The following is a 15,769-nucleotide window of genomic DNA, read 5'->3' on the forward strand; positions in this document are numbered from 1 at the left end:
GCTGAGTGTAGAAAAAGTAGAGGGAAAGTGAAAAAAGGAAATGCGAGGCAAAAAGGAGTAGAGAAGTAATTGGCAGCTTTTTTCAATAGTAGCACTTCCTTACTGCCCATGTGTAGTTCTCAAAGACCTAAATTCAACAATGATTGCACTGAACTCACAAAGCAGACCAGAGAGGCAAAGAACTATCATCAATTAAGATAGATCCAGTCCAGTGAGATGGGGGTGCCAATTAGCACCCTTCAAATGTTTTTAAATGTATTATTTCATGGGATGTGGACATCGTTGGGCAGGTCAGCATTTATTGCTCATTCCTAATTGCTGATAAGAAGCCTAGTGATGAGCTGCGTTCTTGAACCGCCGGAGTTCATGTGAGCGGGTACATGCACAGTGCACATGAGTCAATACACACACAATGCTGTTGGGAAGGGAGTTCCAGGAATTTGACCCAGTGACAGTTAAGGAACAGCGATATAGTTCCAACTCGGAATGGTGTGAGGCTTGAAGGAGAACTTCGGGGTGGAGGTGTTCCCATGTATCAGCTAGCAATGTCCTTCTAAGTGGCAGATGTCTCATGTTTGTAGGTTTGAAGGAGCCTTGCGCTACATCTCGTAGATGGTGCACACTTTTGCCACTGTGCGTTGGTGGTGGAGGGAGTGATCGTTTAAGGTGGTGTATGGACTGTCAATCAAGCCGGATGATTTGTTCTGGATCATGTTGAACTTCTTGAGTGTTGTTGGAGCCACACTCATTCACGCAAGGGGAGACTATTCCATCACGCTCCTGACTTGTGCCTTGTAGATGGTTGCGAGGCTGTGGGGCGGCAGGAAGTGAGTTACCCACATAGGATTCATAGCTTCTGATCTGCTTTTGTAGCCACAGTATTTATATGGTTACTCCAGTTCAGTTCCTGGCAAATACTAACCCCCAGGATGTTGATAGTGGTGCAATGCCATTGAATGTCATGGGGAGATGGTTAGATTCTCTCTTGTTGGACATGGTCATTGTCTGGCAGTTTTGTGGCGCAAATGCTACTTGCCACTTATCAGTCCAAGCCTCAATGTAGTCCAGTTATTGCTGCGTATGGATTTGGACTAGCATTTGAGGAGTTGCGAATGGTGCTGAACATTGTGGTCATCAGTGAACATCCCGACTTCTGGGCTGGGATTTTCCCCTACCCGGCGGGGGGGGGGGTCCCGGCGGGAGTGAGTGGCGGGAACCACTCCGCCGTCGGGCCGCCCCAAAGGTGCGGATTTCTCAGCGCCTTTAGGGGCCAAGCCCTCACCTTGAGGGGCTAGGCCCGTGTCGGAGTGGTTGGCGCGCCGCCGGCCGACGGGAAAGGCCTTTGGCACCATGCCAGGCGGGGCCGAAGGGACTCCGCCGGCCGGCGGAAGTCCGCGCATGCACGGGAGCATCAGCGGTTGTTGACATCACCCCGCGCATGCGCAGGGGGGGGTCACGCCGCCGCCCCCCCCCCCCGGCGATTCTCCGACCCGGCGGTGAGTCGGAGAATCCCGCCCCTGATCTATGATGGAGGGAAGGCCATTGGTGAAGCAGTTGAAGATGGTTGGGCCTGAGAAACTCACAAAATGATGTCTTGGAATTGAGACGATTGACCTCAAACAAACATGTTCATTTGTGCACGGTGTGACTCCAATCAGTGGAGAGGTTTCTGCTGATTCCCATTGACTCCAGTTTTGCTAGGGTTCCTTGATGTCAAACCCGTTGCCTTGATTTCAAGAGCAATCATCCTCATCTCACGAGTTTGGCTCTTTTGTCCATGCCTGGATCATGGCTGTAATGAGGTCAGGAGATGAATGGCCCAAGTAGAAACCAAACTCAACATTAGTGAGCTGGTTATTGCTGAGTAAGCGCCGCTTGATGACACTCAATAAGGCTGGCTGTGGGGGGAGACAAATGGAGGGGGTGTTGTGTGCAGGCTGGCAGGGTCCAGAGAGAGAGCAGTCCTGTTCCTTCTGGCTCTATATTATGGACCACTGGATACCCCACTTCAGAGCCTGAAAAAATGGTTGGGGGTTTCTGCAGCGTAACTAATATTAATGTGTTTCCTGGAAATGAGTGCAGAACTCTCATATCAATATTGAAAAGAGACTTGCACTAATTTCAGGCAGACGCCACAGCCCCCTGATAAATTTTGCAGTGGCCAAAACACATGGGCACATCTGGCAGAGGACACTATTCTGCCAAATTCAAGACCACTGCACTCTCAGTCCCCCTGTGAAACAGTGATGTTGAATTTTGGCTCCTTCATATTTATTTAATCCCATCATTGCTAGTTTTTATTCCTGCTTGTTGCATGACTGATTCCTAACCGATTAAACATGATCTGTTGCTGTTTTAGCAACATGCAATTTGAGTGCATCAGGCACACAGCTCTGCCACATGCTTTGCAGCTGAAACTTGGCACCTATGATGCGGACAGGATACAATCCCTGAAGGGCAAAACGACAAAGTCAAAACCTTGGCTTCCCCATGTAACTTAAGTGATGCACTGGTTTGCAACGAAGGAAATGACATACCAGCTAATACACAACATGTTACTTTGCCAAGGGGGAGCAGTACTCCTTTTAAGCATTCACAGTCTTAATTGTCGGGAAGTAAATACAGACTGACACGATCATGTTGCTTTGTCAGGACATTTTGCGGATTGGAATGTGCTTGTTCAGTACCCAAAGCAGTTCAGGGGCAGCCAGCAGTCTGCGTCCGTAACAAAGTATGGCATCTGGAACGCAATGTTTGGATGTGCTTAATCTACTGTTTTAACAGGGGTTTTTGCAAATATTGTGGGTAAGAGCAACCTATTCATCGGAGGGAAAAAAACATTTGGAAAACAGTTATAATGGAAAACTTCCTTCGCTGGCATTGCTGGTGACAGAATGATTAACGTTGTGGATGTACTGCCAACAATGTGCAAACTGAAATATTTATGTACAGTGGCTACTTTATTCTGAGTCTGATTCAGTAAAATCCATTTCAGTATCATTTCTGGTCCAAACATATGGTGAGCAAAGAGGAGCTCAACATCTGTCACTGACTTCAGGTGAAAAACAGACAATAGTCAGCTGAACACAAAATAAAGTAAAGAAAGTTAGAACTTATAATGATCAGACAGGTTTTTTTTTTGAAAGCTGAAAACATCAGTAAAGTAATAATGGAAAGGAAGATATTAATAATCTGCTTGCGTGACATTCACACTCACACTGGGCAGATTTGCTATAATTATGCCACTATCATTAACTATTTGGACAGGACATTATGAAATTCTAATCACATAGGTCGATCACTGATGTACCTTCAATCCACAGAGAGGCAGCGAGAGCGAGTGAACATAAAGCTTTATTAGTCATGAACTTGCCTAGCCAGAGTCAGGAGTAGAGATGAATGCCGCCCACAAGAGGCCGGCCTATATATGCCCCGGTGTGGGCGGAGCCAGAGGCAGTGCCATACCGGGGTTACAGTACAGTACCTGGAAGCAGTTCATATCACCACTTCCAGGTCATAGGTCACAGGTTATGGTATCATGCATGCATTATGGTGAATATATTCACCACATTCACCCCCTGTTAAAAAATCAAGTCCGGCGGGGGTGACGTGGGGTCATTACATATTCAGTCTATCTGGAGGCCGGATCGTTCTCTTCGACCTCCTCTGCTCTGGTGGTGCGGCAGGCACGGTTGTCGCAGATGGTGACTCCAGGGGCGTTGTGTCTGGAGCTTGAGCCTCAGTCCGGGGTGACTGAGACGGTTGGGGTGCGGGGGTAGGGTGGGGGGTGATGGGTGGCGGCATGTCGGCACGGGACAATACAGGAGACCCTGGGGGGCGTACGAGGTGCTGTGAGTGGCGGCGGGCAGTGGGGAGGGGGGGTGTAGGCGGGGGGGGGGGGCTCGTTGGTGGGGGAACCAGCTGGCGCCAGGTCCTGTAAGGATACCGTATCTTGCTGTCCGTCCTGGTGCACGATGTAAGCGTACTGGGGGTTAGCGTGGAGCAGCTGGACCCTCTCGACCAGGGGGTCGGGCTTATGGCTCCTCATGTGCCTCTGGAGAAGGACTGGTCCCAGAGTTTTCAGCCAAGATGGAAGCGAGACCCCGGAGATGGACTTCCTGGGGAAGACAAACAAACGATCGTGAGGGGTCTCGTTCGTGGCCGTGCAGAGGAGCAATCTGATGGAGTGGAGGGCGTCAGGGAGGACCTCCTGCCAGCGGGGAATTGGAAGACTTCTACAGCTAAGGGCCAGAAGAATGGCCTTCAATATCGTTGCATTCTCCCTCTCCACCTGCCCGTTTCCCTGCAGGTTATAGCTCGTAGTCCTGCTTGAGGCGATGCCTTTGTTGAGCAGGTACTGACGCAGTTCATGGCTCATGAACGATGTGCCCCGGTCACTGTGGACGTAGGCAGGGAAACCGAACAGTGTGAAGATGCTGTGCAGTGCCTTTATGGCGGTGGCTGAGGTCATGTCGGGGCAGGGGACGGCAAAGGGGAAGCGGGAGTACTCATCGATGATGGTGAGAAAGTATATATTCCGGTTGGCGGAGGGGAGGGGCCCTTTGAAGTCAATTACCAGGTGCTCAAAGGGTCATGAGGCCTTTACCAGGTGGGCCTTGTCTGGTCGGTAGAAGTGCGGTTAGCATTCCGCGCAGACTTGGCAGTCCCTGGTCATGGCCTTGATCTCCTCGGAGGAGAAGGGCAGATTGCGGGCCTTAATGAAGTGGGTAGGCCGGGTGACCCCCGGGTGACAGAGGTCATTGTGGATAGCCCGAAGCCGGTCATCTTGCACGCTGGCGCATGTGCCGCGGGACAGGGCATCTGGGGACTGGTTGAGCTTCCCAGGACGATACTTGATATCGTAGTTGTAGGTGGAGAGTTCGATCCTCCACCTCAAGAATTTATCATTTTTCATTTTGCCCTGTTGTGCGTTGTCAAACATGAAGGCCACCGACCGCAGGTCGGTGACAAGGGTGAACCTCCACTACCTCCTAGGTAGTGCCTCCAGTGCCGCACAGCTTCCACTATGGCTTGTGCTTCCTTCCCGACCGAGGGGTGTCGAATTTCAGAAGCATGGAGGGTCGTAGAGAAAAATGCTACTGGCCTGCCCGCCTGGTGGAGGGTGGCGGCCAGGGCGACATCTGACGCATGGCTCTCTACCTGAAAAGGGATGGACTCATCCACCGCATGCATTGCGGCCTTGGTGATGTCGGCCTTGATGCGGCTGAAGGCTGAGCGGGCGTCATCCGTCAGGGGGAAACTGGTCGTTTGAATCAGTGGGTGGGCCACTGGGCGTAGTATGAGAACAGCCCCAGGCATCGTTTTAGGGCCTGGAGGCTGTGGGGAGGGGGGTGTTCTGTGAGGGGGCACATGCGGTCGGAGTCGGGCCCTAGGACTCCGTTCTCCATGACGTAGCCGAGGATGGCCAGTCGGGTAGTACAGATGACACACTTTTCTTTGTTGTATGTAAGGTTGAGGGATTGGGCGGCTTGGAGGAACCTCTGAAGATTGGCGTCATGGTCCAGCTGGTCATGGCCGCAGATGGTCACGTTGTCCAGGTATGGGTATGTCACCCGTAAACCGTACTGGTCCACCATTCGGTCCATCATTCTCTGAAAGACTGAGACCCCATTACTGACGCCGAAGGGGACTCTGAGGAAGTGGAAGAGTCGGCCGGCTGGTTCAAAGGCAGTGTAGTGGCGCTCTTCCAGGCGGATCGGGAGCTGGTGGTAGGCCGACCTCAGATCGACCGTGGAGAACACACGGTACTGCGCGATCTGGTTGACCATCTCCGCTATGCGGGGGTGGGGATACGCATCCAGTTGCGTGAACCGGTTAATTGTCTGGCTGTAGTCCACAATTATTCAGTTCTTTTCCCCGGTCCGGACGACCACCACTTGCGCTCTCCAGGGGCTGTTACTGGCCTCTATGATCCCCTCACTCAGCAGTCGCTGGACTTCTGACTTGATAAATACCATGTCTAGCGAGCTGGACTGCCTGCTCCTGGTGGCAATGGGCTTACAGTCCGGAGTGAGGTTCGCAAAGAGTGAAGGGGGGGGAGACCTTGAGGGTAGTGAGGCTGCATACTGTGAGGGGGGGGCAAGGGTCCACCGAACTGTAAGGTCAGGCTTTGGTGATTACACTGAAAATCCAATCCGAGCAGTAGGGGGACACAGAGGTGGGGTAGGACGTGGAGCTTGAAAAGGGTATACTCTGCGCCCTGTATCGCGAGGTTGGCGATACAGTACTCCCGGATCTGGACCGAATGAGACCCGGAGGCAAGGGAGATTGTTTGTGAGGCGGGGTAGGTGTGGAGGGAGCAGCGCCTTACCGTGTCGGGGTGGACAAAGCTCTCTGTGCTCCCAGAGTCGAAGAGGCAGGGGGTCTCGTGCCCATTGACCCGGACAACCATCATGGAGTTCCTCAGTGGTTTTGGCTGCAACTGGTCGAGGGTCACCACGCCCAGCTGTGGGTAGCCTGCGTGGTCGGTGGAGTTGCAAGATGGTGGCCCCCATGTGTCGCACGTCTCGGACGGGGTCGAAGATGGCGACCAAGATGGCCGCCCCCATCGGTCGCACGTGTCGGTCGGTGTTGGGGTCAGTGGCCAAGATGGCAGCCCCCACGATTCGCACGATGCCGGTGACGCGTCAGGGGAGGGTGTTCTGGGCAGGCACGGAGCTACATTGCGGGGTCTGTGGGGCTGTGAGTCCATGGGTCGGGCCTGGTGCGCTTTCAATTTCTGGGCCTTGGATCGGCACAGACAGACTCTCGCGTAGTGCCCCTTTTTCCCTTCTTGAGGGTTGCAACCGCTTCCTCATACGTGCTCGCTTTTTCAATCAATACCGAGATTCGATGGCTCACCTGAACGTGGAGGAGTCGCAGTTTGAGGGTCTCCGAGGGAGCCATTGCTGAGGAGTCGATGTAGCCCTCAAAGCATCGAAGCCAATATTCAAATATTTCCTTGGCTTCGGACAGTTCGAACCTGTTTGGCTTTAGAGTGGCTTCCATGGTGCTGTCTCTGACTAATAAATTGATGTACCTTCAATCCACAGAGAGGCAGCGAGAGCGAGTGAACATAAGCTTTATTAGTCATGAACTGGCCTCGCCAGAGTCAGTAGCACAGATGAATACCGCCCACAAGAGGCCGGCCTATATATGCCCCAGTGTGGGCGAAGCCAGAGGCGGAGCCATACAGGGGTTACTGTACAGTACCTGGAAGCAGTTCATATCAACACTTCTAGGTCATAGGTTACAGGTTATGGTATCATGCATGCATTATGGTGAATACATTCACCACAATCACTAAATAAATAAACCAACAACATTTGGCATTACAAAAATATTAGGTGATGCATAATGGTTTCCCAGATTAAATCTCACCTCGCAATGTAGGCGACCTGAGAAGGTAACTGTCTGATAATCACTCTTACACAGTCATTCTTATTTTCTACATCAATGAAATATCAGGCAATCAAAAGCTTCAAGATGATCAGCACTTTTGCAACTCGCCACAATTTAAAGTACGGGTAAAGCCATTCAGACTGCCATTGTTTATATCAGTGTACACACAGCCTCCCTTTACTTTCAAGGTGAGATGCGACGCAGGGATTGTTGTGGGAGGATTTCCCAAATGTCACAAATAAAAACAGAAATTGCTGGAAATACTCAGCCGGTCAGGGAGCATCTGCGGACAGAACAAACATTGTTACCAGGCAGAATTTTCCTGGCCTCTTGTAGGGACCTGCATCAGTCGCCCACGGAATGGAGAGCCAATTACTATGTCTAAGGCCCTGAATTTGAAGTGTTTGGATGGTGAGGAGGAAGGCGGTAAAAGGGCTGGTGTTACTTTTCCTGTGTTTGATTGGGAAGCACACGTGAGAAGGGAAGGGGGCTGGGGTGACTGAGGAGCGGGCCAGGGGGTTGTGGAGGGAGTGATTCCTTCGGATTTCTGAAAGGGGAGAGGGAGCTGTGTTTAGTGGTGGCATCATGCTGGAGGTGGAGGAAGTGGTGGAGAATGATCCCTCCAAGGCCCCAAATGCTTTGTTCAGATGAAAATTTGCACACACTTCTTTCAATTTAGTATGTGGTATTCGCTGCTCACAATGCGGGCCTGCTCTACAATGGGGAGACCAAATGTATTTTGGGTGATGACTTTGCTGAACACTCCATAATTGTGATACTGAGTTCCCGGTGACCTGTCATTTTAATGTTCCACCTTACTCTCACATGCTGATTAATCTGTCCTCGGTGTCCTGCAGTGTTCCAATGAAGTTCAACGCAAATTCAAGAAACAGCACTTCAGCTTTTGATTGGGCACATTACAGCCTTCCAAACTCAACATTCAGTTCAATAATTTCTGACTGTAACCTCTGCCCCCTTTTAGGTTCACTTCAGTCGTTAGGTTTTAGTTTTGCTTTCTTGTTTTTCTCCTAGGTTTCCTGCCACTCGTATTTCGTCTAGATTGCCCGTTTGTGCCCCATTACCATTCCCTTTGGCTTGCACCACCAACACTGTTGTCGATTGATCTCTCCCATCTTCAGCCCTACCACCGACCTTCCTTTTCCTCTTATACCAACTCTTCCCCTCCTCTTTCACCGGCTCAAAACCTGTACCGGTTCTAACTCTTCCCTACTCCCCCAATGTAAGCTCACAGATCTGAAACACCAACCCCATTTCTCGCTCCACAGTTGCAGCCTCTCCTGCTGAGTACTTGCAGCATTTTCTGTTTTTATTTCAGATTGCCAGCGCCTGCAGTACTTTGCTTTTGAATCAGGTCCGGCGAAGCCAAAGAGAGGCTGGACTGGAGGGTCGACTCATCATCGCCTTGAAAATGGTAAAGTAACTCCAAAATGGGAAAGACTGCATTAAATTTGAATTTGATCATAAAGAAATGTTAATGATAATATTGATGACAAATGCACCCCAGCCCTCCCATTCACCCCCCCGAGCAGCACTTGGAATATCTTTGACATTAATTAGTGGCAAAACGGGGGCTTTTACCTTCTTGGTCATTCGCAGCAGGACAGAAGGAAGCAGTAAGGGCATCAGCTACAGAAGAACATAAGACAGAAAGGGAGTAAGAGCAAAGAATAAGAAATTAGTTGGCACAGTGAGTTTAAGAAAGATTAAATATTAGTCAAACTGCAGAAAAATGAGGAACTGCTGAAGAAAAACAACAACATCTTGTATTTATATAGCGCTTTTAACCTGGTCAACAGTCCCAACAACTCGCCACTGGAATGTCAATAATCAAAATTTGACAGCTAGTGAGCACCATATTAGGGCGGATGACCAAAAGTTTTATCAAAAGTTAGGTATTAAGGAACGTCTTAAAAGTTGGAAAAGAGGCAGAGAGGTTTAGGGAAGGAATTTCAGAGCTTAGGGCCTTAGCAGCTCAAAGCAAGTACGCCAAGGGTGGAGCGATTAATATGGCAGATGATCAAGAGGCCACAATTGGGGGAGGGCAGATTTGTCAGAGGGTTTTGGAGCTAGAGGAGATTATGGAAATTGTAGGCGGTGGGCAGGAGGAGGAAATGAAATGAAATGAAAATCGCTTATTGTCACAAGTCGGCTTCAAATGAAATTACTGTGAGGGGGTGGGAGAAGGTTATGGAGGGATTTGAAAACAGGGACGGGATTTTTAAAATTAAGATGCTGCTCCCGTGTGAAGTTTTGCACATTCTCCCCGTGTCTGCGAGGGTCTCACCCCCACAACCCAAAAGATGTGCAGGGTAGGTGGATTAGCCATGCTAAATTGATCCTTAATTGGAAAAAAAATAATTGGATACTCTAAATTTATAAAAAGAAAAAAAAAATCAAATTAAGATGCTGCTTAATTGGGGCCCATTAGAGGTCGTGGGGGAACACAGCTGATGGGCGAATGGGATTCAGTTGAAGTTAGGATAACGACATCAGGAGTTTTGGATGACCTCAGGTTTCAGGAGGGCACCGGAGGGGAGACCAGCCTGGAGTGGAGTAGTAGAACTTAAGAGAGAAAAGAGTTTCAGCAGTAGGCGAACTGAGGCAGCTGCGAAGTCGAAGAGTTTTATGCAGGCGGAAGTAAGTAGTTTTAGTGATAGTGCTTGGATGCTTACCTTGGGGTCAAATATGACACCAAGATTGCAAATACTTTGGTTCAATCTCAGACAGCTGTGAACAAGAGTCAGTGGCTAGGGAATGGAGTTTGTGGGTGACGCAGAATGCTGGCGGAACACTATAATAGTGATAGGATGCTTTGAATGTACAACATAGGCAGCACAGTAGCACGGTGGTTAGCACCAGAGACCCGGGTTCGATTCCCGGCTTGGGTGCGGAATCTGCACGTTCTGCCTGTGTCTGCGTGGGTTTCCTTCGGGTGTTCCTGTTTCCTCCCACCAAGTCCCGAAAAGAGGTGCGTGTTAGGTGAAGTGGACATTTTGAATTCTCCCTCAGTGTACCTGAACAGCTGCCGGAATGTGGCGACTGGGAGCTTTTCACAGTAACTTCACTGCAGTGTTAATGTAAGCCTACTTTTGACACTAATAAAGATGATTATTATTACACAGGCAAAATTTGATTAAATTAAAATATCCGATAACTCCAAAAAAGCTACAGTCCCATAGCTCTGCTTTCTGATAGCTAGTACACTGAGCAGTGGGAAGAAAACACAGAAGTAAAATGTTTTTTAAAAAAGGATGTCAGCAATCCGATATTCTACTTGCAATTTTATCAGAACTGCTCTTTTAATTAGCTGACAACTGCAATCATCAGCAGTGTGATTGGAAGAGCAGAATGTGTAGTGATTACAGTCAAATTCACTGATGGTTTCAGCTTGTAGAGGAGGTGGACTCACTATCTGTATATAAATGGCGGGACTGTCATTGCTGACACTGTGCACTGTGAATAGACTCGCAAAATGCAGGAAAAAGAATTTGGTTAAAATGTTGGCTTGAGGAGTGAGTGGTAATGGCAGCTACTTGCAGCCTTTAAGGGTGTCGGAAGCAGAGATGATCAATGAACTATCATAAACTATCTCAATGGCTTCAAGAGGAAATTTAAAGTGCTGGAGGGAAATGACCTTGCCAGGCTCCAGGACTAGAGTGGGAGAATGGCGCTGATTGGATTGCTCTACAGTGAGCCAGCATGGATTTGATGGGCCAAAAAGCCCCCTACTGTGCCATTATAACTCTAGGGTACTGGCGGCCATGTCTCCAGTTGCCTATGCCCTACACTGTGGAATTCCCTCTCAACGCTCTCTGAGATTCTACCTCGCTCTTCCCTTTCAAAACTATTCAAACTTACTTGTTTCACGAAGCTTTTCCTCACCTCTCCTAATACGACCACTGTGACAATATTTGTCCAATTTCCACCCGTGAAGCATGTACCAATTTCTTAAACCAAAGATGCTATATAAATGCTAGCTTTTGTTGTAGATTAAATTTTACAAAGAGAGTGGAAAAGTAAATAATACTCCCTAGTATGGATACATTCTCATTTCTCTTTTCACTGGATCAAGAATGGGGTAACAGGGGGGTGCGGAAAGTCAATCATTGTTAATCTCCCTCAGAAACCAGAGGATTCGAGATTTTACATACCCTGACTTCATGTGGGGATGATTCATCGATCTATGGTCCTAACTGACAACTAATAGTGCAGTTGAGGTTGGGAAAGAATATGTGGACAACAATAAGCATCCATTTTCTAGCACTACAGGCCATCAGGCAGTGTGCACTGTGACGAAGAATCAAGCTCTACTCACACAGCTCACAGTCACAATCATTCTGCATTGTGAACTTTCTAAAGCACCAATAATTCTCCCACTTTGCTTGATTCTGTTGGTAGTTTTATCATGAACTATCTCAAGCAATGGGAGATTATTATAACATATCAATATAATTCCAAAGAATGTTACTCTGAACAAGTAATAAGCCCTCAGGTATGTGGGGCTCCATCCACCTCCCTCTGCATCCTTGAAGGCAGGATGGGCACAGCCCACCATCTTCCTACCCACCCTCGACCTGTTCCTCATATTCTATGGGGCAGAAGAGGCAGCCCACCTTAGCTTTATTGCCGTCCTTAAGTAGCCAATTAATGACCACTTAAGGACCTCATGCCCCATCTGCCGCAGTAGCACGTGTGGCTGGGAAAGCCAAAAAGCCCTGCAGGTTTAACTGCACGAGCTAAAGGCAGGCAGGAAGGTGTGGGGGTGGTATCTCCTTTGGGGTACCCTGAGCTCATTGATGGTACCTCCTGTCTTTGTCTCCCCCGCGTCCCTAAAACCTGACACCGAACCCCTCTCTCCCCCTCCTCACCGGGGTCACAAAATCATCCTCAACCCGAATGCTCAGATTTACCGGAAGTCCAGTATCCATCTTCAGTTCCTGTAGTCTCAGAATTGGCCACTGCTCTGTTTTGGCGCTGTTAGGACTTCAGAGCTGCCGGCCAATATGATTGGTCAGCAGCTCTCGTGGGCAGGACCTCCTGTCCCTGAGGGGCAGAAGTCCCACTCTTACCTCGTTAAGGATGTCCCTTGTGTATTACAGCTGCTGGGCATCCAAATTTAAAGTTGGCATGTTGCTGACTGATTTTCCAACGGGGGAGTGGGCGGAGGACTATGTCACCCTGCCACCCACCCTCCCCCAGTGTGTAAAATTCACCCATAGTTTAAAATTGTGAATAAAAGGATTCAACACAACATGTTTTGTACCATCAGAGAGAGATTCATAGTCGTAGTCATAGTCATCATCTTCATCATCTTCTTCGTCATTGTTGGAGGTAGTTGAGCCAGTTGTGCCACCATTACTGGCCTGCGCCTGCAGGTTTGCTAGCTGGTGCGCCTGCAGGATATAACACATCTGTCAGCAGAGCAATATCTGCACACCAGCTTTTATAACAAGAAGTCAAGCATAAAATGCCAGGAAGTGGAAACCTAGAACCTTCTCTCCCAAAAGGTTGCGTGAGGCCAGAATCAACAAAAATTTCAAAATTAAGATTGCTAGATTTTTGTTAGGTAAGGTTATTAAGACCCAAAATGGGTAGACTTTAAGATATAGATCAGCCATGACGTAACTGAATAACGCAACAGATTCAGGGACTGATGGGGCTACTTACTATGTTGCAAAAAAAACGTTTCAAATGATGTCTCTTTCAGAATTTTGATGAACTGAGAGAAACACCAGAAATCATGTAAAATCAGCAATCCCACAGTCTCAGTAAGGTAGCCGAGCCCAAAAGGAGATGTGTGTCGGAGATTCATCTACAATATTGAGAATGATTGAACTTGCTTTAGGGTGCTTACTTATTAGTCATTCTGCATTTATTTCAAGTTCGTTGGCAACAAGGGAAAGCAGCACAATATTAAGAATATAAGGATTAGGAGCAGAGCATTGAGCCCCTTCAGCCTGCCTTACCATTCAATACGATCTTATGGCTTACCTTCTGCCTCAGCTCGACTTCCCCACCCGATCCCCCTATCCCCTGATTTCCTCAGACACCAAAAATCTATCCATCTCAGCCTTCAAAATACTCAGTGATGGAACATTCATAACCCTCTGAGGTAGAGAATTCCAAAGACAGACAGCCCTCTGAGTGAAGAAATGTCTCCTTATCTATGTCCTAAATGGTCAGCACGATTACTAAACTGTAACCTGATAGTTCCAGACTTTCCAGCTAGTCAAACCCCGAATGAGAACACCTGTTATGCTTCTATACTCCAGAGAGTAAAGCCCAATTTACTCAGCTTCTCATCAAAGGACAATCCTCTGATCCTAGGGATCAATATAGTGAAGCTTTACTTTATTGCCTCCAATGCAAGTATATCTTTAGGTATAGAGCCAAAGCTGTATGCAGTGTGTGGTCACAATAAAGCCACATACAATTGTAACAAGACTTCCTTCCTTTTGTACTCTGACTTCTTTGCAATAAAAGTCATCATGCCATTTGGCATCCTGTATCTGCATACTCATTTTCTGTGTTTGTTGTATGAGTATATCCAAGTCTCTCAAACTCAACATTTCGAAATTCTACTCTTTTGAAAACATCTCCTGCATCTCTATGCTTACCACAGCATAACCTCACCCTGTCACTCATTACATTCCTTCTGTTACCTTTTTGTCCACTCACTTGACATGCCTATATCCGTTTGTAGCCCCTTTGTGTCCTCCTCACAGCTTACTTTCCCACTGTGGTATTATAGGTATTACGGTACCTGATAGGCTAAAGCGCCATTGGTGGAAACTGTATGCTTTCTATTGGCTAGAGTGTATAATAGCTCCGCCCTGATAGGCGGGGTATAAGAACCCGTGCCGCCCCAGCAGCCCTCATTCTGTACCTGAGCTGCTGGGGGAAACATCTAGCTTATTAAAGCCTTCAGTTGGACTACAACCTCACTTTAGTGGTCATTGATCGTGCATCAATTTAATAAGCTAGAATTTTAAGAAGAAAGGATGGAGCTCCGAATCAAGCTGGAGTGTCTGCAACTTAGCCCCCACGCGGCGAACTCAGCGGCAATCTTTAAGCACTGGCTGGCATGCTTTAAAGGGTATCTCGAGACGGCCGAAAACGCACCCAATGGAGAGCAGAAACTGCACGTCCTGCACTCAAGGGTGAGCCCGGAGGTTTACATCCGCATCGAGGAAGCGGAAAACTTCGATGCAGCAATTGAGCTGCTAAAAGGACACTATATTCGCCTGGTAAACCATGTCTACGCCCGGCACCTGCTTGCAACAAGGCGACAAACCCCTGGGGAACCGCTGGCGGAATTCTACCGCGTACTCCTGGTGCTGGGAAGAAGCTGCGGCTGCCCGCAGATTTCGGTGAGCAAACACAGGGAACTCTTAGTCCGGGACGCTTTCGTGGCAGGTATGCTTTCGTCACAAATCCGCCAGTGCCTGTTAGAGAAGGACACCCTGGGTCTCAGGGAGACACGGGCCCTTGTAGGCTCCCTGGATGTGGCCACCAGGAACGCCCGCGCCTACGTTCCCGACCGCGTGGCAGCCCCCTGGGCAGCCTAGAACCCCGCCGCAGCCGACCCCGAGACTTTCCCTGTTTCCCCACAGGCCTGCGCTGCAAGGCGGCCTGGCAACCCCGAGGGGCCCCGCTGCTACTTTTGTGGGCAGGCCAAGCACCCCCGCTAGCGCTGCCCGGCTCGCGCATCCACCTGCAAGGGATGATGCAAAAAGGGTCATTTCGTGGAGGTATGTCAGGCCTGAGCGGTGGCCGCGGTCTCCAGCGGTGAATGCGGACCGCCACCACAAACTTCTCCACGGGCCCTGTGCGGCCAGCGGTCGCCGCCACCTCCATATCCCAGGGCCACGTGCGGACCCTGGGCGCCGCCATCTTGTTTCGCGGACGCCACGTTGGAGGGATGGGCGCCGCCATTTTGTGCACACCCGGCCATGTGCAACCAATGGGAGACGTCATCTTGGATGAACCCCCAGGACCCCAGCTCGGTCGACCACACGTTGCCCGAACAGAACTCTCAACTACTACGATTGGCCTCGGTGACTCTGGATCAATCTCGGCCTCAAACACTCTCAACCGCTACGACAACTGGCACGAGACGTCCTGCTTAATCGACCCTGGGAGCACGGAGAGCTTCATACACCCCGACACGGTAAGGCGCTGTTCCCTCCTCATCCACCCTCTTAATCAAAAAATCTCACTGGCCTCCGGTTCCTACTCAGTGGAGATAAAGGGGTTTTGTGTAGCAAACCTCACAGTCCAGGGAAGGGAGTTCAAAAATTTCCGTCTCTACGTCCTTCCCCACCTCTGCGCGGCTATACTTCTGGGG

The 15,769-nt window shown here is 49.3% G+C and overlaps 1 protein-coding gene across 5 annotated transcripts in view; it reads right to left on the reverse strand.

Moving 5' to 3' along the window:
- Positions 1–15,769, reverse strand: part of plce1 (phospholipase C, epsilon 1) — a 619,267-nt gene that overhangs the window by 94,218 nt on the left and 509,280 nt on the right. For 4 of the 5 annotated variants that reach the window (XM_072479048.1, XM_072479049.1, XM_072479051.1 and 1 more), the window contains 2 exons: positions 12,686–12,815; positions 9,001–9,048 (listed from right to left, as the gene is read on the reverse strand). In XM_072479048.1, coding sequence (XP_072335149.1) covers positions 9,001–9,048; positions 12,686–12,815 — 178 coding nt within the window. The remainder of the gene's footprint in view (positions 1–9,000; positions 9,049–12,685; positions 12,816–15,769) is intronic. The other variant, XM_072479050.1, reaches the window with a different exon arrangement.

Source organism: Scyliorhinus torazame, chromosome 16, assembly GCF_047496885.1.
Source record: "Scyliorhinus torazame isolate Kashiwa2021f chromosome 16, sScyTor2.1, whole genome shotgun sequence".
Lineage (NCBI taxonomy): Eukaryota > Metazoa > Chordata > Chondrichthyes > Carcharhiniformes > Scyliorhinidae > Scyliorhinus > Scyliorhinus torazame.